The 27,114-nt window shown below is 47.4% G+C and overlaps 1 protein-coding gene across 6 annotated transcripts in view; it reads left to right on the top strand.

Annotated features, from left to right (window-relative positions):
• Nucleotides 1-27,114, top strand: part of camta1a (calmodulin binding transcription activator 1a) — an 840,747-nt gene that overhangs the window by 529,202 nt on the left and 284,431 nt on the right. The window contains exon 1 of one of the 6 annotated variants that reach the window (XM_072478071.1): nt 3,333-3,592. The exons of the other annotated variants lie outside the window; for them this stretch is intronic. Coding sequence (XP_072334172.1) covers nt 3,574-3,592 — 19 coding nt within the window. The 5' untranslated portion in view covers nt 3,333-3,573. Of the gene's footprint in view, nt 1-3,332; nt 3,593-27,114 lie in introns of those variants that run through there. 6 annotated transcript variants of the gene reach the window in all.

The raw sequence follows: 27,114 nt of genomic DNA, 5'->3' as shown, positions 1-27,114 counted from the left end.
GCCTTGTCCCCTTGCTTATAAAAGGTCCCCCGTGTCTGGCGGAGCTGGTTCACTGCTTTCCCCGTGGAGAGCAGGTCAAAGTCCAATGATAGCTTTTTCTTCTCCGCCAGCAGCTCCACAGTCGGGGCCGTGGAGTCCCGCTGATCCTGTCCCGCTGATCCAGTCCCGCTGATCCAGTCCCGCTGATCCAGTCCCGCTGATCCTGTCCCGCTGATCCTGTCCCGCTGATCCTGTCCCGCTGATCCTGTCCCGCTGATCCAGTCCCGCTGATCCAGTCCCGCTGATCCAGTCCCGCTGATCCAGTCCCGCTGATCCACTTCCAATATGGAGTCAGTCAGCCGTTGCCTGGCTGCCTTTTCCTTCCTATCCCTCAGGGCCCTTTACATTATTATTTCTCCCCTTATCACTGACTTCATTGTCTCCCAGAATGTGGGGATGAAACCTTCCCATTTTCGTTGCAGGTTACACACCCGTCGATGGCTTGTGACATTTGTTTTGCAGAATGCCTTGCCGGCGAGGAGGGCGGTGTCCAGCCTCCATGGGGGGCGATGGGCCCGGCCTGTCTCCAATTTCATGTCTATGCGGTGCGGTGCATGGTCCGAGATTACTGTTGCGCAATATTCTGCCCCTATCACCCCTGGAAGCACCGACTTACCCACCACAAAGAAGTCTTTGTGGAAAAATAGGCTTTGCGGATATGAAAGAAGAAGGAGAACTCCTTCTCCCTCGGATTGTTGAACCTCACAAGTCCACCCCCCCCCCTCCCATCTGCTAAGGTCTTTAGCTCCTTCCTGGTTTTGCCCCCAATATGCGGCTGGACTTGTCTATCGCTGGATCCTGCACACAGTTGAAGTCTCTCCCCATAATTAGTTGGTGGGAGTCTGGGTCGGAGATCTCCGCCATCATCTCACTGTCATCCCAGCTCATAGCCAACATGAGGTCCAACCAGAGCTGGCACCTCAATCCAACACTTACCCTATCTCACCACTCAGCTACCTGTTTCTCGTTTAACAAAGACTGTAGGATGTTTCAATGCATTAAAGGCAGTTTATATAAATGTTGTTTATAGATGTCACATCACACTGGAGGTCTCCATTAAGCTGATAATGCCCTGGTAATCTTGCCACATGCCCTGGTAATCTTGCCCTCAAAGCCCAAGCAATTTCATCCTATTTTGTTCCTATCATTCTTATTCCTCCTTGAATTCCTTATGACTAGGAGTTTTGTAAAGGTTGCATTTAACCCTGTTGCCTCACTGGTAGATAAATCAATAAATAAATGGTAGATTAAGGAGAATGGAGCACGGGATTGGGACTAATTGGATTGTTCTACAGAGAGCCAGCATCAACTCTTATGGGCCAAATGGCCATTTATGTGCCTTATTGACTCTATGACTATCCTCTATTCACATAGCACCTTTAATGTTGAAAGACATCCCAAGGCATCACTCAAGAGTGATTATCAGACAACATTTGACAATGATTTAAATCTGAGTCCTCCTCCCAAATGCAGGAGCACTGGCATAAATTCAAGCATCAATTATTGCCTGGGTGGCACCTTCTTACTCCGTTAGCTTGGGGATTGAATATAGACGTCCTGCTCTATGTTTCCCCTTGATAGCATCGAATATAATGAATGTTGAAGTTGATAGGATTTTATTCTCATTCAAGTTCATCACCTGAAGACGGAAATGTGCCCCCCTGCCTGACATATCCTGTTCTGAAACTCTCCATGGCCTTGCTCCCCCTTTGCTTTGTCACCTCCTTCAGCCTTACAACCCTCCGAGGCTTCTGCGCTCCCCCAATTCCGATCTCTTGCTCGGGTGTTCAGTGTTCAGGATTGAGTGGTTTGGAAGAGTAAATAAAGAAAAGCTGTTTCAGGCTGCAGAAGGGATGGGAACCAAAGGTTTAAGGTCCTTGGCAAAAGTATCGCAGACGGCATGAGGAACTGCTTATTCTACACAGTACGTCTTTATAATCTGGAATGCACTGCCTGAAAGGCCAGTGGGACCAGATTCAATAGTAACTTTCATGGGGGAACTGGATAAGTACTTGAAGGAAACACAATGTACCCGTCTGTGGAAAAAGGGCAGCTGGCTGAAATTGGATAGTTCTAGCAAAGAGGCAGCACAAGAGCGACGAGCCGAATGGCCTCCTTTAGTACTGCATCGTTCTATGATTCTATAATCATAGAATTTACAGTGCAGAGGGAGGCCATTCGGCCCATCAAGTCTGCACCGGCTCTTTGAAAGAGCATCCTACCCAAGCCCACACCTCCACCCTATCCCCATAACCCAGTAACCCCACCCAACACGAAGGGCAATTTTGGCACTAAGGGCAATTTATCATGGCCAATCCACCTAACCTGCACATCTTTGGACTGTGGGAGGAAACCGGAGCACCCGGAGGAAACCCACGCAGACACAGGGAGAACGTGCAGACAGTGACCCAAGCCGGGAATCGAACCTGTGACCCTGGAGCTGTGAAGCAATTGTGCTATCCACAATGCTGCCGTGCTGCCCCTTAATCTCCAATGTCTTCACTCTACCATCGCCAGTTGTGCCTTCAGCCAACTAAACCCCAAGTTCCAGAATTCCCTCCCCGAACTTGTCCATCTCTCGTTTAAGAGGCTCCTTAAAACTACATCTTTGACTAAACCTCTGAGCTAAATATTGCCTTGTGTGACTTGATGTCAAACTTTGATAATCATTCCCTTCAAATGGCTCAAAACGTTTTACCTCAAAGGCACTGTGTGAGTGAAAGCTGCTATTGTAAGGGCACAGCGTTGCTTGTCTGTTTGTTACATTCTCTGATGAACACTCCCTCTGTGGACAGCATTCTCTCAGCAGTACATGCCCCATGCACTTCAATGGGATCAATTGCTAATGCTGGATCCCTGCTGGTAGAGAGAGCACTGTAGTGGTGCAGTGTGAAGAGCGGCTCTTATTTTGACATGCACCCTTATCCCAGCCTGCTATTTCATCGAGCCCTTATCCCTATTTTAGTCTCTCTCAGGCAGTGTGTAAGTGTGATGTAGTAGCAGTATGCCTGCCTTGATTTGTCATAATGCAGGGATGATCATTCTGCGGCATTGCAGGTACAGGAGAGAAGGACAAAAGAAAGAGAGAGAGCTGGAATTCTGAAGGGGCCTCATGGAAGTCCCCACCTGCCAGATGGCCGCTTGCAGGGGGAGATGATGCAGGGGCGTGTTCCAACAGCCCCTGCAGTCAGTCAAGCACTTGGCTGTTGTTCTTTGGGAATCTTGAGTCCTCATTGGGATTCGGAGGGAGGGAAGGAGAAAAGGGAGTGGGGGTGGACTGTCAAAGGGTTTGCTATTCGTTTAGTCAAAGTGACAGGGCTTGCAGGGGGAGCTTAAGATCTGGAGCACTCAAAGTGGGGCAACTGTTTACCTCCAGCACGTGCGAGTATGCAGAGAGGGGCCCACAGGGCTCTTGGTTCCTCCTGTGCTGCAGTGGCTCCCTTCTGTACTATTTAAAAACACAAAAAGGGGGCGAAAGAGCCACTGGAGATTGTTTTTGTCCTGAGAGTGAAATTACTAAGCAGAGAGCTCCAGATGACAAGTGAAGTGCAAGGTATTGAACTCCTCAGAGCTGTGTGTGTGTGCGTGTCTGTGTTTCTTTGTGTGTGTTTGTAGCTTTCTACGGCTTGTGTGTGTTACTGTCCAGAAAATATATTTCACTGTGTGTTAATAAGGCACTGACTGGGGAATTGCTTCTCCTTAACTGGTGCTTGCTTTTATTGAACAGATCTCAGGGCAGCGTGGGGTGTTCTGTGTGCCTACCGCTCTTTGTCTGAAGTTCATTTTCTTCTGCTTAACTGTCTCTGTTTACCTTCCTTCGAAGGACGCTGCAATGAGTTCATGTGTTCCCTACAATACTCCTGCCGAGCAAAACTGTGCTGCTAAAAACTCTCAGACGTAATTCTCTTTTTGAAGGGGAGGAGAGAGATATTAAACTCAAATCTGTTTTCCTGCTGCTGAATATTATTTTATTAAATAACATTGTTCTGTTAATTCTGTTGGAAAATGCATGTGCCAGTCCCAAAGCTTGTGGGGAATTCAGGGCAATTTATTTTCTGTGGGACCTGAAGGGAACAGTAACTTGGAATCAGTATAGCTACCAAAAGTATAGTTTTATAACTCTGTCTCAGTGATGATTTCTCTCACATGAAGGTGGTTATCAGAACCTAGTTTTTTTTAAAAGTTGCTCAGGGTGGGATGGTGAGAGATCCTGAGGTTGTAGCTCCAGTACAGTGACTGAGGGAGTGCTACACTGTTGGAGGTGCTGGGGGCGATTCTCCAATATTGAGCCCAAGCGTTTCACAACGGCGCGAACCAGGCCCCGCCACGACGGATTCTGGCCCCCACAGGGGGCCAGCACGGCGCTGGAGCGGTTCACGCCACTCCTGCCTCCTGGTGCCGCACCAACCCGCACATGCGCAGTTGGGCCACGCCAACCCACGCATGCACAGTTGGGCCACGCCAACCCACGCATGTGCGGGGGACTTCTTGTGCGCGCCGGCCCCGACCCAACATGGGGTCGGTGTTTAGTGGCCGGCCTCGCCAGAAAGTAGGCCGGGGGGGGTGGGGGGGGGCGGGGGGTGGAGAGGCCGGCCCGCCGATTGGTGGGCCACAATCGTGGGCCAGACCTCATTGGAGGCCCCCCACCCTCAGTCAAGGAGCCTCCCCCCCCCCCCCACACACAGGCTGCCCCCCCGACCATTCACGCAGAGTTCCCGCCGGCAGCGACCAGGGGTGAACGGCGCCGGCGGGACTCTGTCGTATCGGTGCGGCCGCTCGGCCCGTCCGGGCCGGAGAATCGGCGGCCCCACCGATTCCAGCAGCCGGCGCCGCGCCAAACGCGCCGGCGCAAATGCCGCCGATTCTCCGCACCTCGGAGAATCGCGCACCGGCATCAGGGCGTCGTGGCGCGGTTGCGGCGATTCTCTGGCCCGGTGAGGGGCTCGGAGAATCGCCCCCGCTGTCTTTTGTTTGAGACGTTAAACCGAAACCCCATCTGCCCCCTAATGTGGACATCAAAGATCCCCGGCACTATTTTGACAAAGAGCCGGGAAGTTCTCCTTGGTGCCCTGAGAAATATTCATCCCCCAATCAACATCGAAAAACAGACGATTTGGTAATTCTCACTTTGCCACTCACTGTTTGCAGATTGGCTGCTACACTTCCTACATTACAACAGTGATCACACCTTAAAAAATACTTCAGTGGCTGTGAAACGCAAGGGCACTTCCTCAGTTGTGAAAGCAGTTGTATGAAGACAAGCCAATTTTTTCTTGTGGAATGTTAAACTATGTTTAAGTGAGTTTCATACAGTCTGCCAGAAGTGAGTTTCCCTATTAAAAGGGCAGTGTCTTCACTGGGAGAAGTTTGTTAACCTACTTTCCTTCCTGTGCCACAAAAGCTGGCATCGATCGGACTGTGTTGCATAAATATCGCTGCGGCCCATGCTTGTGGGGAGGAATGTGACGTTACGGCTTCGGCACAGTGTCTGTGTGATCCCACCAATAATACCTTAGACATCGGTAAACAAACAAACCCTTCTGCTTTATCTTGCTGAAAACAGACTTGAAATGATTTATGAAGGACAAAGTCTGCAGAATGGTAAACATTGGCAAGTATTTAAGTTTGACTTTTTGATATACACACACATTTCCCGTACAAGGACGTTCACGGACGCACGCCATAAAAGGCAATGCCTCTCAGCTTCTTTTAGGTTGAATTGTAGCATATTTACAGCACAATATCAGGCTGTTTGTCCAATTGATTCACATTGTGGTCCACATGAGACTCCTCCATCTCACCCTTATTTCACTTCACCCAGTGAGTAACATGCTTGTCTAGCTTCCCCTTAATGCTGTCTCTCTCCACTATCCCAACAAATACTTTCAGGGCAGCATGGGTTAGATACAAAGGAAGACTCCCTATATACTGCCCCATCAAACATTCCCAGGGCAGGTACAGTGCAGGATCGATATAGACTAAAGCTCCTTTTGTACTATTGACAAGGAGATTGAGAGAACCCAAACACTTCACCCAGGACTCATGCCCAGCAGACAAAGGAGACTTTTGTCCCAACGGCCTACTTTGGAAGTGAGTCCAGTTCTCTGAGGTGAAAGGTTGATGTATAACTAATGGTGCCACCTGTGTGATTTGTAATTCCTTTATTTGTACTCACTCTTCCTCTCTCAGTTGTGCTATACTCAGCCAAACAAGTGTGTGGAGATATAGGTGAAAAGTTGCATCCAGTCATTTAAAGTTGTGATATTTTTTTTAAATCTATGTTTGCCTTGCTTTTTCACCTGTTATATGTTAAAGCCACCCGGAGCCCAAAGTTGATAAAGATCAATTGATTTTCAAATATATAACTTGATGTCAAAGAAGTAGATTAAAAATCAGTATTTTATCGAGCATGGTCCTTGTAGCTGGAGGCTGTTTCAGGACTGGACATTTTATTGAGCGCCGCCAGATGGAACAATCAGGAGCGTCGCAAGTACATCAGGATTTCTTTCAGCATATCTTCACACCCACACTTTTTTACCCTTTGGGGAATAGTGGGGTAAGTGGTGGAAGGATTCCTATAATCCATAGAATCCCTACAGTGCAGAAGGAGGCCATTCAGCCCATAGAGGCTGCACTGACCCTCACAAAGAGCACTACTACCGAGGCCCACTCCCCCAACCTGCCCCTGTAACCCCCGCATGTTGATCGTGGCCAATCCATCCAACCTGCACCTCTTTAGACTGTGGGAGGAGGAAACCAGAGCACGTGGGGGAAAATCCTCTGGGTGAACATGCAAACTCCACATCGACACCCGAGGTCGGAATCAAACCGAGGTCCCTGGCGCTGTGAGGCAGCAGTGCTAACCACTGTGCCGCCGTGCTGCTGATTAGCAGCTTCTTGAACGCTTTCATCCCTCGCAATAAGTCCTGACATTGGACTCGGGCTCAGGGCTTCTGGTCCAGTGGTAGGGATGCGACCACTGCTCCACAAGGCCTCCCAGTGAGGTACAATGGTCAACTACAGGAAGATAGACTGCTGTTGCAGTTGACCGTCCACTGACTTCTGTTGCAGTTGACTGCAGATTTCGTATCTGTGACCTCAGTTGCAATTGACTGCACAAAAGGACAGAGTTGGAAGATTGAATCCAGTGAGTGGGGTGAACAGAGTACACACTCAGTATGTAGCACCAGTCATCTTATTGAGAGCTTTAAGAGATTGCATCACTGGCAAAAAGTGTTTGCCAGACATTTTTAAAAACTCTGGTTTTCAATGATATGTTGCAGTGCATAAATCTTGTCTCCTTTCAAAATTGATGTTTGACAAACATTTTCTCATCAATGTCACTGTGAATGAAGCCAATCTCCTGAACCTTAGTAACCTTCAATTCTCACTGTTAGGCATTAAACATGTGATAAGAGAGAATTCAGATGCCATTCACAATGAAGGTTGACAAATTGGTGACATGGTGTGTTATATAGGATACAATATGTCCTTTCGGAAAAGCACAATATAGCCCATGAGAAGTAGTCCAGTAAACATTTTTGGCGAGAAGGAGGGAATAACTACAGCACTTTTGCTGCGATTTGAAATAGATACAGAGATGTGATGCCATCATCGTGTTGTGAACCTGCACAGCTTAGCTGATGCTAAATCGTAAAGTGACATTTCTTGAAATTAATTCTTGAAAATTATATAAATTTTCCAGCCTAGTCGGTGAATAGATTCTTTGATGTGTAACTGAGCCACATTGTACAGGCCATAGACGCATTTCCATCTAAGGTGCGGTGGGGGGTAAATGCATTCGGCTTCAGGACCCTCAAAAAAGAATGAAATAAAATCAGCCACTTGCTGATTGCTCTATAATGACGGTGCCAAGAAGCGTTTGTGCAAACACTTCTGTGGGGTACTGCCCTTGTGTTTCTGTGTGCCCATGTGTACCTGATGTGCGTGTGTATATTTCTGCAGTTGTGCATGCATGTATGTGTATATGCCCGTGTGTGTTTGTATGTATGTCCAGGAGTATCAGAAGCCATCTGATCTGTCAGCCCACTGGCCATTCTTCATATTGTGAGCCTCGAAAGTAAGCGTCAACAGGCTGTTCGCCCATGGAAGGCATAGAAACCGAACCTGACCCTTTCCTAACCTGACACCCAGCCAGACCCACTTTCCAAGAGGTAACACTGGATAGAAACAGGGAGCCGATGAAAAACAGAAAATGCTGTAAACGCTCAGCAGCTTTGGCGGCATCTGTGCAGAGAGAAGCAGCGTTAACGTTTCACGACAATGGCTTTTTGCCGGTGATGTTTCCCCCACTCGTCGCTGAGGTTATTGAAGCACCTCCACAAAGTGTCAACTCAGTGGGTAACGCCTCACCTCTGAGTCCAAAGTTAGCAGCTCAAGTCCCACTCCAAAGATTTGAGCACATAATTGTGGCTGACAGTCCTGTGCAGTTTGGAGGGTGTGCTTTGCTGCTGGAGGCGTTGTCTTTCAAATAAGACTTTAATGCAAAGCCCTCTCAGTTGGACTCAAAAGATCCCACGGCTCTATTTTGAAGAAGAGCCGGGGAGTTATTCCTGGTGTCCTGGTCAATATCTATTCCTCAATCAACATCGCTAAAAATGGATTATCTTATTATCTTGTTGCTGTTTGTGTCAGTTTGCTGCGCACAATTAACTGCTGCATTTCCTGCATAACAGCAGTAAACAGACTTCAAAAGTACTAAATTGGATGTTAAGCACTTTGGGAAGTCCTGAGGGCAATGAAAGGTGCCACAGAAATTTGCAGCTTTTAGGGTCATGAGATCAGTCGGGAGTTGGGCTGTCCCAGTTTTAATAGAGAACTTTCACTGCCCCTTTGGCTGCTGGAAGAGTTACACCTACAGGCGCCGTGAAACGAAAGAAAAAATGAAAACAAAAGTCGAGAAAGTGAGAGAGAAAAAAAGAAAGGATTGCAGAAGGGATTGAAAACAAGGAGAGAAGTTGATTTTCACAATGCTTTGCTGTCCCCTGACACTCGATGAATGTTCAGGATGCTTGAGGTATTCAACTCTCTGCTGAAAGTATGTTGGAACTCTGATTGTACAATGTTAACCTACAGGTGTAATTGTGACCTGGGAGGATTGGACAGTGCATGTAGTACGCACCGGGGGAATACAATCACTGGATTAAGTATTTGTATATAGACAAGTGGAACCGATAACACGAGAGAAATGCACCACCTATGCAGTGCCTCACATCCTCACAGTGTCCCAAAGCACTTCACAACTAATAAATCACTTTTGACATGCAGTCCCTATTGTAATCATAAGCGATCACGAAAGCCACAATGTTACACTGTTGATTATAATGATTTCGTTTAGGGACAAGGAAAGACCATTAGACTCTTCTCTGGGAAAAATATGACGGCTCTGAAGTGACCTGTTAGAGATCTTCAAAATGACGAAAGGGTTTAAAAGGGTAAAGGTTGAAAAAATGCTTCCACTTGTAAGGTCATCAATATAAGCTAGTCGTGCATAAATTCAATAAGTAATTAAAGGGAAACTTCTTTGCCCGGGGAATGCTAAAAACGGGGATTTCGCTACCTCGTGGATTGGCTACGGTAAATAGCATAGATCCATTTACAGGGAAGCCCGATAGGTACATAAGGGAGAGTGCAGAACGATATGGCGAGACAAAGTAAAAAATAACGTTTTAATTTAGGGTACCCAATTCTTTTTTTTTCCAATTAAGGGGCAATTTAGCGTGGCCAATCCACCCATATCTTTAGGTTGTGGGGGACCCACGCAGACACGGGGAGAATGTGCAAACTCCACATGGACGAGTCAAAGTAAATAAATCGGGAGGAGGCTCAGGCAGAGCAGAATCACCGGCATAGACCTGTTGGGCCAAATGGCCTGCATCAATGATTTCAAAAGAAAATTGGATGGGCACTTGAGGGAATACATTTGCAGGGCTACAGGGATAGGTCGGATGAATGAGACTGACTGCATTGCTCTACAGAGAGCCAGCATGGACTCAATGCGCTGAATGTCCTCCCGCTGTTCCATAATCGCTCTCTGATTCTTGGCTCTTAACCTGCATCCTATGGGAGATGTTTGAAACTCGTTCTTGTCATTTCATTAAAAACCCCTGTAACTAGGTGAGAGAGGAGACTCGCATCTCCTGGGCTGGATTTGAAGTAAATTGTCAAAGTTGAATGAACAATGGGGCCCAACTGCTACAATGGTGTGTGATTACATTTCGTCAAGCCTGTCCTTTTTCAAAGCACATCAGGATCCTGTAACAACTCGCCTCCCCCCCCCCCCCCCCCCCCCCACTCCATTTCTCACCATATCCCTGAATCACTTCAACAACATAATAAAAGCATTTTACTGCGGATGCTGGAATGTGAAACAAAAACAGAAAATACTGGAAAATCTCAGCAGGTCTGGCAGCCTCTGTGGAGAGAGAACGGAGCTAACGTTTCGAGTCTGGATGACACGTCTTCAGAGCAGAATCTCTTTGCTCTCTGGAAATGCATCCGAGTATCCAAAACATGTTTACATTAATTTATCATCACTTTGGATGTTGGGCCAGGATTTTCCGGATGGAGGGATTTCCCTTCCTGCCATCAGAAGAGCTGGTGGAGAACAGCCCCTCTGATACTATCTTCCCCGCAGCCGTTTGATGTTCGAGTAAGCGTTATTTGGCTGGAAAGCGGGTTTCCTGTGCATGGCAGCTGCAGTGGACAGGGCTGAGACTGGAAGAGCTTGGGTCCAGAATTGCAGGACCAGGTAGGTTTTGGGGGGTCTCAGGAACAGCACAGGAAGTGAGGCCCAGGAAAGTGGGCAGAGGGGGGAGTGGAGAAGTTGTGGGAGACAGAGAACCTGCAGCGTCCCACACAAAATGATTGGGGGGTTGGGCCCGATGGTAAAAGGAGGCTGCTGATGGAGGCCCCCCTCACCCCCATCCTTTCCCATTCGAGGCCTGAACGCGGTTAATTTTCAGGCTTTCCCGAGCTCCTACCGCCAGCCTGAAGATTGAGGCTGGGTGGAAAACAGCCCTGAAACGGTCAATAATTATTCACTTAAGGGGCTCAGTTGGGGCAAAGGTGGTTGGGCTGGCCTAGGCCTCAACCATCCAAGCAGAGAGGTCAGGGTAGGCAGGAGCCCGGTCAATAGGCCATCTGAGAAATGTTACGGCCACCCCGTGCCTATGGGGGGTGGGGTAACAAAATTCTGCGAGGAAGATCCAACTGACTTCCCTTCTGATTCCTAACTTCCTCATTTTTAATTCATGCCTCATGGGACTTGAACCGTTTGCCATAATAAAACACTGTGCCTGAATCAACTTCCGGCAGTCAATTCTCTTTATAACAAGCAAAACTTCATTTAGGTAATTGAACAACTCGTAAAAGATTTGTTGTGTGTAGTACACACGGGCATCCTCGCTTGTTTGGCAATTTTTGAGATCGTCCTCAACCACTTCAGATTCATTTGGAAGATTTAATAACTTCTGTCTAGTTAAGTTTGGGCTACCTGATCCTTTAGCAAAATGATGTTGCTCATTTGTCGGATGGACCTCTGTCAAATTTTTCCCGATGCCATGACTAAACTGTGAGGCAAGTTCTCATTTTAGTTATTTTTTTTTTTACAAACAGCGCTACTTTCTCATGTGTTATCTTGACTCAATTTGGCAGCTCTTGCATCTCCCCAGCAAAAGGTTGTGGGTTCAAGAAACTCAACACCGTACAGGACCAAGCAGTTTGCTTAATGGGTGCCCCCTGTTGGTGAGCACAGTGTCTAACCTCCCCCTCTTCGGCATGGGCACACTGAGGCTGGATCTCTTAGAAAATACGGAATGCCCTCAGCAACTTATCTAGGTCACTTTGAAAGCACCGTCCAACCCCGTGACTTCTTTGCCACGAAGGCCAAGAGCAGCAAGGTGGTGGGAGCGTTGTCAGGTCCATTTTACCTTCTGTGTTTTGGGCTGTCCAGACTCTGACATCGTTCCTTCATAATTCCCGGAACTCCCTACCTAACACCATTGTAAGAGCAACATATATAATTGTTGTTCAGCAAAGATATTATGGAATCAGAGCAAGTAGAAGGAGTTAAGATGCAGAGTGGGCATGATCTAATTGAATGGTGAAGCAGGCTCGAGGGGCTGAACAGCCTACGTTCCTATACAATGAAAAAAAATGTCCCATCCGATCCAGTGAAACACAGTTAATTTTTAGAAAAGGAATCACATTCAGTGAGTAATAGACCTTGAATGATACATTGAATAATATAGAATGTCATTATTTTGGAAAGCAATAACACACAGTAATATATTTATTGAAAATTTCCTTTGGATACAGCTGCTGAGTGTCTAATCTGGTGCTTAGAATTTCTGTTTGCTGCCAACAAATGGTGTAAATATTTGATGTGATTGTGTTTGTAATGGTAGCCACCATTCCCCCTTCAAGCAGCAACTCTGTTTATCCTGTCTGTCTTTGTAATGCCTAGTGTGAGCCAAACTGGAGAGAGTTAGAAATTTGTTATTTTGGTTCTGGAAAAATGACTGCCACATAAACTGCAGCCAAACATCATCAGGTAGGCATTGAACTTGGGTGGTAACACAAAACGGGCAACATAGAATCAGGCATCTGTTTTACTCCCGCACAAGATGGTTAATTCTACTGTCTGCAATGGAGCTCCCAGTCTGGGGTGGAGCAAGGCTAACTTAATCCAGTCCATTTATTACCTCCACCCAAGCAGAATTTCCACCCTGATTAATGAGCCAAGATAATGGCACCATTACAGACCTGAAGCGTCAGACTGCACCACAACTTCCAATCATCACTTGACTGCCATCTCTCGGGTCATCGCAGTGCCTCGCAGTCACAGCTAAACACTGCGAGGTGGGCCACCATCATGGTCTGACTGTTGCGTGGTCAGCAGAACGCAAATCGCACCAACTGGAGACAAATCTGCATGTCCTCGCTCACAGGACTCAGCTCGCTCGCTTCTTACTGCTGTTAAATTGTAAAACATTGGCAGCTCAAGAAGATCAGAGACTGTCAGGGACTAAAGCTTCGCACTAAAGCACAATTCCCTGGCAGCCAGTGCCCAGGCCAAGTGGTAATTATTGGCTTCTTGTCATATAGAGCATAGAACAGTACAGCACAGAACAGGCCCTTCGGCCCTCGATGTTGTGCCGAGCTTTGTCCGAAACCAAGATCAAGCTATCCCACTCACTCCCTGTCATGTCAACATATTGCCAACATGTTACGGTCAACTACCCCGCCTGGTCAAACTACCTTTTTCTCTTCCTTTCTGGTATTCTTACAGCACATAAACAAAAGTATTTGAAATAAGTGAATATAGCCACTATTCTTTAAATGCTCCTCTAATTTTCTCCTAGTTTAGCATCATAACAATGTCCAGGAGATTAATTCCTGACGATTCCGAGGCAATGCTGAAAAGTTGGCAGCCCCACTGTGTGGGCTCAGGAGGACCCAACACTCAGTTCCCGCTGAAGGGTTTGTGCCAACAAATGATCGATGGCTGCTCTGTGGAAATGTGGGAACATTGGTCCAGGTGCAGACTCAAACCTCCATACTTGACTGGCGCTGACTCCGCCCATCGGCCTCAACCACCGCAATCCCACTTTCCCCGACCGGATCTTTCTCTATCAGAGTCTTTATCTAATTCCCGAATAATGTTATTCATGATTTGGTTACAGGCACGGTGGCACAGTGGTTAGCACTGCTGCCTCACAGTGCTAGAGACATTGGGTGACTGTGTGGAGTTTGCACGTTCTCACCGCGTCTATGTGGGTTTCCTCCAGGTGCTCCGGATTTCTCCCAGTCCAAAGATGTGCAGGTTAGATGGATTGACCATGATAAATTGCCCCTTAGTGTCCAGGGATGTGCAGGGTAGGTTACGGTGATAGGGTGGGGTGGGCAGGGCAGTGGACCAGGGTAGGGTGCTCTTTCACAGGGTCGGTGCAAACTCGATGGACCGAATGGCCTCCTACTGCACTGTAGGAATTTTATGAGTTACTTCTCAGGAAGAAATACCCATATATCCAAGGGGGTGGCACAGTGGTTGGCACTGCTGCCTCACAGCCAGAGATCCGGGTTCAATTCTGTCCTGGGGTCACAGTCTGTGAGGAGTTTGCACTTTATCCCCGTGTCTGCGTGGGTTTCCTCCGGGTGCTCCGGTTTCCTCCTGCAGTCCAAAGATGTGCAGGTTAGGTGGATTGGCCACGCTAAATTGCCCCTTACTGGCCAAAAGGTTAGGTGGGGTTAATGGGTTATGAGGATTGGGTCGGGGCGTGGGCCTAAGTAGGGTACTCTCCCAAGACTCGAAGGGCTGAATGGCCTCCTTTTGCTCGATAGAGATTCCATGATTCTATATTCTAACCATCCTATAGGTGAAAAGCTCCTTCACTCCTGATCTTATGCCGCCCTGTTACTCATTTGCCAAATAATCTTTTACTATCTACCCATCCAAAATTGCTATCCCTGCCCTTCGCCACACTCCTGAGGATATGTCACATACGCAGATCAGGATTGAGATCTGATGGTCTGGGGATTGACGCAGGCAGTTTAAAATAAACTCCACAATGTAAGAAATAAGTTATATCACACAGAGTTCCACTGACGTCATGTTGCTTAACAACAACCCTAGAAACGGAGAGCTAAAAGCAACAAAGCAGGACAAGAGAAGCAGAATGTGTTTGGATAATTTTGCTTTTCCCGTTTTTTGCCGTGTGTGGAATTCTCCTTGATGTTTCGAATGTTGACACACTAAAAATGACTTGTTATTCTCCAGCAACCTTTTCCCTGGCACGTGCACAAATACTTTCTGTTCCCTCCTCGCTTCATTTCTCATCGACTGTTTGAAGTGTACTTCGGACAAACGTAACACTCAAGGCTTTCATCTCCATCCAGTTCTCTCATCTCATCTCTCCTGCTTGAAAAACGTGGTGGAGTTTAGTTCCACTGGGGCCTGCAGTCCAGTGTTGTCTGCAAAAAGCCACAGATTTCACTCTGGGGACACCATTTTAGCCACACGCTCTACTTGTAATTGTTACACACAACTCACTCAGTACGGGCAAATAAATCACAGACCCCCTTGATTCGACTCCAGCCTGTGCACTATGATAACACCCTTGCTTCGGAGTCAGAAGGTGGCGGTTTAAACCATTCTCCAGAGACCTGGGCACATAATTCCTTAACCAACATTGCCAATACGGATCATCTGATCAGTTATCACATTGCTGACTGTGAGAGCTTGCTGTGAACAAATTGGTTGCTGAATTTTCCTATCTAACAATAGGGACGATACTTAAAAAGCACTAATTGGATGTAAAGCACTTTGGGATGTCCTCAGGTCGTGAGGAGTTCTTTTTCTCTCATGCACATATTTATTTAATGTGGAACATTCACCATGACTCAGATCCAAATCGTCAGGCACTCACAGCAATAAAAAAAAACACCCTTGCAGATTTTGCCATCTTACCATTTCCCCAACAAACGCACAAAAAGTTAAACATGATGAATATGCCTATTACTTTTTGTACTTGTTAATCAGGAATGCAATTAGTCACATCTGGTACTCAAGTGGCTCCGATGAACCTACAGTGTGTGTTCGTAGGAAATGTGCCAATAGAGAGCATGACCTTTGAGTTCCATCTCGTCCCCACACATGTAGTTTCCAACTCTGTACATGTGACCAGGAGCAAAGAGCCCTGTTTCTCCATGCCTCTCCCTCCCTCCTTGTTTCTTACTATGAGAGGCTCATTATATTGCTTTTTAAAAAATAAATTTAGAGTACCCAATTCATTGATTCCAATTAAGGGGCAATTCAGCAAGGCCAATCCATCTACCCTGCACATCTTTGGGTTGTGGGGCGAAACCCACGGGGAGAATGTGCAAACTGCACACGGACAGTGACCCAGAGCCGGGATCGAACCTGGGACCTCGGCGCCGTGAGGCAGCAGGGCTGACCCGCTGTGCCACCATGCTGTCCCATTATATTGCTTCTGACATAGAGGATAGAATCTTACAGTGCAGAAGGAGGCCATGTGACCCATTGTGCTTATGCAGGCTCCATATGTGTTCTGCACTGTAAATTCTATGAAATATAGTCCCATTTCCTCATAGGCCTGACAGTTTTTCTCCTTTAATTATTTATCCAGTTTCCATTTCAAGTTACGACTGAGCCTGGTTCCAGCACACTTTCAGGTCGTGCGTTCCAGATCACAACAATGTACAGAGTTTTAAATAAACTTCTCTTCAACACCCCCTCTGATTCATTTGTCAATATCTTTTGTTTACTGACCCTCATTGCCTGTCCAGTTTCTCCTTAATTATCCTTTTAAAGTCCCAAATAATTTTGGCATCCCTCTGTTAAATCTCCCCTGAACCTTTCAAATAATTCGAATCATAATGATCGATAGCTAATATTGTATCAGCCAGAAGACACAGGGGTATTGAGGGCTTAGTCAGGACCAGTAAGTTGCCGAGAGATCGATGGTCCTCAGGCCAGGAGAGAACCAGCTGGGAGACGTCCGAGTGAGAGACCATGAAAGAATGTGGAACCGGCAGGGAGGTTCAGGTGGGAGGAATAAAGAGGTGTGCAAAACAAAAAGGTTAGAGATCATGGGATTTAGAGATCACAGAATTAATCCAAGGAGTGAGGAAAAGTGGGAGGTGGAAAAGGGAGGATCAGGAAGAAAAGGTAGAAACGTAAAGGCACAGGAGCGGAGAGAAATTAACATGGATGATGTGGCAGAAAGAGGGGGAGGCACGTGGAGGTCAGAGAAAGACCTGGGCGGGCACAAGCAGGAATGGAGAAAGAAGGGAGACAAGAAGGAGATAGGCAAAGGGAGGGAGGAAGTGGGGAGAGGAAGAGAACGAGAAAGGGGACGGAATGGAGTGAGGGAAGGCCCACAGCAAGCAGGGATTGGAGAGTCGGGAATGCACGGGTCATAACAAATACAAAAGAGAAAGGGAGAGGAATGAAGGTAGAAGGGGGACAGGAGTGACAATAGATATGTTAAAATATGACATGTGAACACAATATACCAGCATCTGTGTGGCCCTATCAAATACCACCTTCCACAGAAATCAGTATAAACTTCAGGATGAAACAACTTGATAAGTATATCGGAAGCATATTAAATTTAATTGTCACACTTATTGCAGCTTTGAAGTGGAACCTTTCCAGGCCGTTTGGGGATACAGATCATTGATAAATTGCTGCAATGAAGAGCATCAAAAAGTTCACAAGCGATTTTAAAAGCAAATTACCTTGGGTTTAAAAGAAGTTGAATCATAACTGCTGCTGTTCCCTCACAAGCTCTGACTGCACTGTCTCAGGGTCAACTCGGTACAGCTCTGATCCACAGTTATCCTGGGAGAGCTGTGATTTCTTTACAAAAATGTTTTAAAATTTAAATCTCTTGAAGGAGGGGAAGGTATACAGAGAATAACAGATCTCGGAATGTAATGCAGGCTAGAATCTACTCGAGGCATTTGAGTGGTTTGTACATAAAATAATAGATACCTGGAAGTGAGTTATAGGCTGACATCTAAATTTTCATAGAATTTACAGTGCAGAAGGAGGCCATTCGGCCCATCGAGTCTGCACCAGCTCTTGGAAAGAGCACCCTACCCAAGCTCACAATTCCACCCTATCACCATAACCCAGTAACCTCACCCAAGACTAAGGGCAATTTTGGGCACTAAGGGCAATTTAGCATGGTCAATCCACCTAACCTGCACATCTTTGGACTGTGGGAGGAAACCGGAGCACCCGGAGGAAACCCACGCACACACGGGAAGAACATGCAGACTCCACACAGACAGTGACCCAAGCCAAGAATCGAACCTGGGACCCTGGAGCTGTGAAGCAATTGTGCTAACCACTATGCTACCGTGCTGCTCCTAAATCAAGGGATTCGGATGGTTTATATATATATATAGGGTAATGGATACTCAGTAGTGAGTTACAGGTTGGAATCTAATCAAGAGGTTTAGGTACTTTATATACAGAGTAACAGATAGCCAAGAGTAAGTTTAAAGCTGGTATCTAATTTGAGATTTTGTGTGGTTCATATTTTAGAGTAACAGATACCCTGGCGTGATAATTACGCATTAATGATGACCTGTTCAATATATCAAATCATCTTTTGATCCCAGCCTGTAAACTCACTCCTTGGCATCCAGTGTTTATCCATGTAAACTATTCAAAGGTCCTGGTTTGGTTTCTAGGCTGTAACTCACTCCTCGGCCTTTCGCGCTCACACCCTTGCATTCAGGGTGCAGAACAGACATACGTGAATTCAGATTCAAGAGTTAATAGACTGATGTCAGATTAGTTAAATGTTCTGCAGTGAAATATGGTGAGCTCCGGGAAGCAGAACGGAGACCATGAAATCATCATCGGCACTGCAGCAGACTGCACTGCAGACAGTCGGAACAATGGCCTGTCAGCTCCACACAAGACAACCAACCAACACTAATCTAGTTGCGCAACTCAGCACCACTGCACCCCGCCCCGCCCGCCCCCACTTCTCAATACATCTCGATTGCAGATTTATAATTTTGCTGATAGTTTCTGACACTGCTCTCCTTGTTATTTTTACCCCACCTGGTTTTTTTTTCAAGAAGGCCCCCGCTCATCGATGTGATCTGGGCTCCACGAACGGAGGGCTGTCAACCCTCCAAGATTTTCCTGGAGTCCCCAGGAATTAAAGATTATTCCCATGGAAACTGTTGCAAGCAAAAAAAAACCCTGCGAGAAAAATTATCACAACAGAAGTTTTTTTTTTCATTTTCATTCAACGCTTTCATTTATTAGCAATGAAAGTGCTGAGGGGGTGGGGGATAATAGCCGTCTGTCCAGGCAGGGGTGGTTGGATTTGGATAGTAATGAGCTGAATACTCAAGCCAGAATCGGCACCATTACAAATGTACCCTCACCCCAACTAGCCGTTCTGTATGGGTGTACCCACCCATTGAGTGTCAGCAGCATATCTGATCTTGGGAAGGCATGGTAGGAACGGCCAGTATCTGCCCTTTCCAGCAGGAATTGCTGGAAGGGTTCAGGATCAGGACTTTGGGTACAGAATCATAGAATTTACAGTGCAGAAGGAGGCCATTTGGCCCATCGAGTCTGCACCGGCTCTTGGAAAGGGCACCCCAATTAAGCCCACACCTCCACCCTATTCCCGCAACCCAGTAACGCCACCTAACCATTTTGGACATTAAGGGCAATTTATCATGGCCAATCCACCCAACCTGCACATCTTTGGACTGTGGAAGGAAACCGGAGCACCCGGAGGAAACCCACGCAGACACGGGGAGAAAGTGCAAACTCCACACAGACTGACCCAAGCCGGAAATCGAACCTGGGACCCTGGAGCTGTGAAGCAACTGTGCTGAACACTGTGCTACCGTGCTGCCCCTAGATGATCCCCATCCCATCCCAGGGCCACTGAAGACGATTGTAGGACCATTTACTGTAGAATGTGTCCATTATTACTTGAGATTAGTGGGACTAGAGTATATTTGAGTCTTTGTTTCCTGGTCATACTAAGGGTGATCTGATGGATGGTGAATGTGTTGAGAATCTTTGATTAATCATAGTGGCAGTCCTTTTGTAAATCCCACTGCCAGGCTTTTCGTCACTACACAAGTGCCTCCAGAGATGGTCCTGCTACATGACCACACTGGCCTACCTTTGCCAGACTGGCAGCAGAGCCTCCCAGTGTTATCCTAGGGAAGAATGTTACAGCCCCCCCTCCACTAGTGGCCTTATTACTGCCCCCCCTACAACCCCAGACCTGTTCACAAATTTTACCAAGAGTGACTTGCTGCCTTTGCCCCAATTAAGATCCTTAAGGGGCCAATTATTGGCCTCTTTAGGGCTGCTTCTTGCCTGGCCTCATTTTTGAGGTGAGAAGGAAGTCATGATCTGCTAGGTGCAGGGCACCCTGCTCAGGCATTAGGCAGGAAAGGGAGGGGCGCCTCCCTTCAGGGCACCCTTTACACATTGGATGCCTCCTCATCTCCCAAGAGCAGCCCCCTCTCTCAGATGCACCAATCCCTCACCGGCCTCTCCATTAAGATCCCAAAAAGATTTTCTGACCAACAGACCACAATCAGTAAGAATGAACAACAACACCTCCTCCACAATAGTCCTCAACACCGGCGCTCTGCAAGGCTGCGGACTTAGCCCCCTACTCTACTCCCTGTACACACATGACTGCGTGGCAAAACTTGTTTCCGAATGGCCTCCTTCTGCACTGTAAATTCTATGATCTATGATGATCTATTAAGCTCATTTAAATACCCAGAACCCGGATTTACCCGGCGCCCAGGAGTAATGGCCACGCCTGCGAGATTTCAACAGGGTGCTGTTTGGCACCGGTTTACACAAACGTGGACAAGACATGATGGCACCTCAGAGGGGGGGGGAAACGCAGGCCATTATATCACCCCGGGTGGGCAGGGCAGGGAGTTCCCTGGCACTCCCCCTACCACTGTCAGCAGCATCATGCCACTGCGACCTGGTCAATCTGGCATTGCCACTCAGGCACCCTGGCAGTGACAGACTGGCACTGCCAGGTGCCTGGGTGGTGGTTCCAGAGGACACTGCCAGGCTGGTAGTGCCAAGGTGCCTGTTTGCCAGGTTGGTTTTGCTAGGGGTTGGGCCCATGGGGCCTTGCCCATTAGAGGGGGTTGGTGAGGAGGGAGGTTCCAGGGGTCTTGCGAAGGTTGGGGATCCTAAAAGCCAGGGGGGAGGCTCAAGTGGGATTCTAGAACATAAGATATAAGAGCAGAATTAGGTCATTCGGCTCATCGAGTCTGCTCTGTCATTCGATCATGGTTGATAGAGATCGGGGCAACCTCCCAAAACGGCGCCCTGATTGGCGAAGAACCGTTCCTGCTGGCGACTTTTTGTTTTTGCATGATTCACTCAGGTTTTTTTCTGCCACTAATGTGAGTCGATCTCCAAAATCAGCATAGAATTAATTTTAAAGTCTTTATGTTTAGTTACAGCCAATTGCTGCCACCATGCTATGTGTTCATGATGTTTGGTTCCCAGATGTTGGTAATAATCACGCTTTAAGCTTGGAAAGATAAATGGGTGAAGTCTCCGCCTCCTCAGCCGTGTGTTCCTCGGCGGCGCACCGTCATCGGCAGTGGGATTCTCTGACCTCTCAGCCGGCCAATGGGATTTCCCATTGAAACCACCCCACGCCGCCGGGAAACCCGCGGGAGGGGGTGCACTGCCAACGGGAAAGAGAATTCACTCTAAGAGCTCCTTATCTTTAATACTTGCCATGCTGTCTCGAACAAATGAAGGGCCGGTTCGAACCGGTTCTGTTACACATCACATGACTCTTTTGTGCAACTGTGAAATGCAGCCCCTGGAACACTTACACATAACAATTAATTCCTAGCTAATTCGTTCCGAGCTTGTTATAGATATTTACAAATAATACAGCAATGAGTAACAGTGTGCAATGGCAGAGACAAGCAGAAACAGTAGGCGGGATTTTCCAGCCCTTCCCGCTGGTGAGATATTCTGGTCCCACCGATGTCGACCCCCGTTGAGGCTTCCCCGGCAGCGGGACGGTGCGCCACGCAAATTGCCATTGACTTCAGTGGGACCCAGTAGATCCTGCAGGCGGCCAATGGTGAGCCACCTCAGCAGCGGGAAAACCACCCACGGGAAGTTGGGGGCGCGGGGGGGGTCAGTGGCTGGACAATTCCGGCCAATGTGATTGAATGTTGATCTATTAGAGGACACACAGGTCTCTCAGTTAGTGACAGAAGGAAACTGGACAGATCTATTTTTTAAGAGAGGTTTGGGACAAGCTTTTTTTCACTAACATCTGACATGTCAACGCATTGTATCGCTTTTTAAAAAGTAAATTTAGAATACCCAATTCATTTTTCCCAATTAAGGGACAATTTAGCGTGGCCAATCCACCTAGCCTGCACATCTTTGGGTTGTGGGGGCGAAACCCACGCAAACACGGGGAGAATGTGCAAATACCACACGGCAGTGACCCAGAGCCAGGACCTCGGCGCCGTAAGGCAGCAGTGCTAACCACTGTGCCACCGTGCTACCTTGTACCACTTAAATGTGGCAATGTGGTGACTCAAGTGACCCATTTTTGTTCTGGTTTCACCCCAAACCCAGTTGGAAGCACTCTTAACTCTGGATCATGGTTCTCACGTATATGAACACCAGCTCATCAACTCCAAAGGCACAGACACAGTACTGTCTCACAACATCGAAGGGATCCAGCCACTCCATAATTTCTTCATGCTTTGTCAAATGGATTTGTCATAAAGAAGATGAATAAACAGGTCTGATGCTGTCACCATCACTCTGGTCAATACATTCCCCGATGAAGTGAAACAATTTCACTTCCCAAAATCTGTCATTGTGAATGTGCTGGGACCCAGTCATAACAGTCAACAAATGAACCTGCAATTCCAGTACCTTTGACACATTGGGATCTCCTAATAAACCACAGAGAAAAGAGTTTCTATAGCATTTCGTAGGCAACTTTCATGTCCCAAAGCACTTTACAAAGTGCAGTTACTATTGTAGGAAATGCGGCAGCCAATTTACTCACAGCAAAGCTGTGACACCGGCGAGATATACTGTTCTGGTGGTGCTGGTCGAGGGCCAAAGTTTGGTACGTGACACTATGAGCGAAACCAGCACTTCTTTGAATTTGTCTCATAGGATCATTTACATCCACCTGAGAGGCCAAACAGGGCCTTGAAATCTCACCTAAAAGTCGGCACCTCCAACAGTGCAACACTCTCTCAGTACTGCACTAAAATGTCAGCCTGGATTATGTCTCCAAGTCATAGAATCACTAAAGTGCAGAAGGAGGCCATTCGGCCCATTGAGTCTGCACCGACCCTCTGAAAGACCACTCTACCTAGGCCCAATCCCCCATCCTATTCTGTAACCCCACCATAAGGGGCAATTTAGTATGACCAATCCACCTAACCTGCACATCTTTGGACTGCGGGAGGAAACCAGAGCACCCAGAGGAAACCCACGCAGACACGGGGAGAAAGTGCAAACTCCACACAGGCCGTCACCCAAGGCAGGAATTGAACCCAAGTCCCTGGCGCTGTGAGGCAGCAGTGCTAACCACTGTGACTGGAGTGAGGACTTGAACCCAACAATCTTCTGGTTCAGAGATGTAAGTGCTAGCCACTGAGTCATAGCTGATGGTGTACAACAATTATTTCATTTCAAAACTACTTCATTGGCTGTGAAACATTTTGCGACACGTTGAGGGTGATATAAATGGGAGTCTTATCAATCTTGAGGGGCCGAATGGGCTCCTCCTGTTCATATTTTCTTCACCCACAAGTGGCACCTTCAACCTGGAGGAGCTCTTTCTATTGGAATAGCAAGAAGCCTATGGCCGGAATTCTCCGGCTGTTCGCGGAGGGTGAGATCCTCTGGTCTCCTGGCGGGTTTCCCGGCGGCGTAGAGTGGCTTCAATGGGAATTCCAATTGGCAGCGGTGGAAGCAGAGAATCCCACCAGCAGCGAAGAGCGTGACGTTCCCACCACCGAGAAACACAGAGCTGGGAGGCGGGAGAATCCTGCCCTATGTTTCATGTAAATTAGCTCGGTAGACCGCCAATGCAAACAATGTGAACAGGTTTAGGAGTGAAAAAGGATTGAAGCATCTGCTGAGGAAACTGGGCACATGGTCCTCTTGGGAAATGGGTCAGATTTGTTGAACCTCTTGGTATTTTACTGTTCCTAGGTTCCTCCACCATAACCAAGATGTTATCTTGTGGGGAAGTTGAAACAATCTCCAGGTTCAACTTGTTTCCTCCAAGCAGTTCCATAGTTTAGTAAATGATAACAGCGAGTGTTGATAAAAGTGCAGCATCTCAACAGACATCTCCAACTCGCAGCACCATCCTGGAGTGGGTGCTAAAAAAGTTTTTCAATGTTCAATTACGAGAGCAGGTGCATAGACTAGGCTTGTATCCCGTTGAGTGTAGATGGTTCAGGGGTAATCTAATTGATATGTTCAAGATGATGAAAGAGGTATAAAGAAAAAGACTGTTTCCTCCGATGGGAGATTCAAGGACAAGGGGGCACAACTTTAAAATTGGAGCCAGGTTGCTCAGGGGTGATGTCAGGAAGCACTTCATCCCACAATGGGTAACAGAAATCTGAAACGCTCTCCCCTAAAATACTGTTGAGGCTGGGGTTCAATTCTAAATTTCAATACTGAGATTTAAAGGCTTCTGTCAGGCAAGGGTGCTGAGGGTTACAGAAGCAAGGTGGGTAGATGGAATGAAGATACAGATCATGTTGATGGTTGAACAATCTTGATGGGCTGAATGGGCTCCTCCTGCTGTTTGTAGGATGGCATTCATTACCCACAAGTGGCACCTTCAACCTGAAGGAACTCTTTCTATAGGAATAGCAAGAACCCAGTTGGAATGTCCACTCAAAAACGAGGGAAGAACAATAGGCCAAAAGTTTAAAGGAGAAATTCAGCAAAGCAGCACTGCTAGCAAGCAGGAAGGCAGCCTTACTAAAATTGCCCTTCAATTCAATAGCTCTTCTCATAAGAGACAGATGATGGATGGCCGTGTCCTTAACAGCGGATTAAATCCCAAGTCTTGGACATAAGCACTTTGAGAAACAGAAGAAGCCTATTTGGCCGGGCCTGTCCATTGCATGCTCTGGATTTTAAGGGCAGTGCTCTTTTGTTAATTCTTAGCTGGAAAGCTTCCCAGAGAAGATTGGAAACTCCAAACCCAGGGGTATACAGAGGGAAATTACTTCCACTGGATATGGAGTCTAGGACTGGGGCATAGCCTAAAACTTAAAACCAGGCCCGTCAGGAGTGAAGTTAAGAAATCCTTCTACATGCAAATGATAATAAGAATCTTTATTATCACAAGTAGGCTTACAATTACACTGCAATTAAGTTACTGTGAACAGCCCCGAGTCGCCACACTCCGCGCCTGTTCGGGTACACAGAGGGAGAATTCAGAATATCCAATTCACCTGACAGCACGTCTTTCGGGACTTGTGGGAGGAAACCGGAGCACCCGGAGGAAATCCACGCAGACACAGAGAGAACGTGCAGACTCCGCACAGACAGTGACCCAAGCCGGGAATCGAACCTGGGACCCTGGAGCTCTGTGAACAGCAGTTGATACTCGGTCAATTGTTAATTTTAAGCCTAAGGTTCATGGATTTTTGTAAACTGAAGGTATTAAAGAATGGAGTTAAATCACAGATCAGTCATGAGCTGAGCAAAATGGTGAAATTAACTCAAGTGGCTAAATGGACGACTCCCGTTCCTATATTATCAGTTGGAGTAAAGAGCTAACTGAAGTTTGAGCGAGTGTCATAACCTCCACCTCCTCCAAGAACAAATTGCTTCACAGAAGAGTTGTCAACTCTAAGTTGGATATATTCTTGGAGGTTTCATCACATGATCTTCCTCCAACCCACTCTGCCCTTCCCCACTTCCACCATTGGCCACCTCCCCCCTCATGCCGCCTCACGCACCAAAGCCAAGCAGACAGTAATCACACTCAATCCGTTGTATCTCAGATGCAGCAGATCAAGTGATTGACTCTCAAACAGCCCATTGTTCTTTCCATTTCCAACAAACCTAATAATGGGTCCCAAGAAAATGAAAAAGGAAAGATATTCCTGAACTGCTCCCTGGACTTTGGCCCACAGCACTGTCCTGAAAATTAATCTTTAATTCTTGGGCAATCCCAGAAGGTTGGAAACTGTAATTCGCAGTTGCAAACTGCAGCCCATGGTGAAAAATGAAATGAACGAAAATCGCTTGTCACAAGTAGGCTTCAAATGAAGTTCCTGTGAAAAGCCCCTAGCAGACTGCTGGCAGCAGACAAGTGATGCGTGGGAGTAAATGGGTTAATTTATGTATGCATCTGACTCTTAAACTGGCCTCTAATGTGCCTCCCCCTCCCCAGAGTGTCCACTGCAGACTGGGCGTGCTCCAGGCAGCAAAACTGCGGAGATTAGCAACAATTGGTGGGTGGAGTCCCATCCGATGCTGTCATACAGTCAGAGAGAAGAATTGGGCTGGGCAGGAGATATTCCTTGTCTTTGTCCTCAAAGAAGGTTTTTAAAACATGTCGCTTTTGCCAATTTGCTTTCATGAGAAAAGCTTTTGTGTTTCTGTCCGGATATTTGATTTCCCTCTTGTTTTCTTTCCCCTCCTCTCTGGAGGACCTGTTGTTGAGCTTCAGTTCTGGAGGGGCAGGCTGACTCCTTCCCCCCGCCCCCTCCCCCAACTCAAAGTGGCCTCTGTTTGATCATGAACACAGGCACTGAGGTATAAGCTTTGCACTCAGCTGAAGGTACAGTTGCCAACTCCTCCAGGATTGTCCTCGCATCTCCAGGAATTAACATTGCCAACAATTTATATTTATACAAACTGGGCCACCCATCACATATCCGGAAAATAAAGGGATGAAAGTTCAAAATAAGATTTTAAAAATAAGATAAAGCAAATGTTTTTATGGAGAACTAAGCTCAGACATTCATATGGTCTGAATGAGGTCGGTATTAAAGCTGAAAATCAGACTATGAAAATGTTTCTATTTGCTAATTTATTTTACTGATGACGGGATTCTCTACTCCTGCCGCTTGTCAATGGGATAAAGGGGCTGGTTTAGCACACTGGACTAAATCGCTGAGCGCGATTCTCTGCTCCCGCGCCATTTCAGAGAATCGCCTGGGTCGCCAAATTTTCCCGTGACGCCGGTCCGACGCCCTCCCGCGATTCACGGAAGCGGCCAGATCGGCACAATCGCGATTTGCGCGGCGCGGTCCAGTGAATCGCCCGAGACAGCCAAAATGGCGATTCACCGGTACCCCCGCGATTCTCAGTGCTGGATGGGCTGAGTGGCCTGCCCAAAACGGCGGGTTCCCCCCGGCGCCGTCCACACCTGGTCGCTGCCGGCAGGAACAGCGCGGGAACGCTGGGGGGGCGGTCTGCGGGGGGGGGGATCCTGCACCGGGGGGGCCTCAAATGGG

This window comes from Scyliorhinus torazame, chromosome 16 (assembly GCF_047496885.1).
Source record: "Scyliorhinus torazame isolate Kashiwa2021f chromosome 16, sScyTor2.1, whole genome shotgun sequence".
Classification (NCBI taxonomy): domain Eukaryota; kingdom Metazoa; phylum Chordata; class Chondrichthyes; order Carcharhiniformes; family Scyliorhinidae; genus Scyliorhinus; species Scyliorhinus torazame.
The sequence above is the reverse complement of the archived record's forward strand: the minus strand, read 5'-3'. Positions and strand labels throughout refer to the sequence as shown.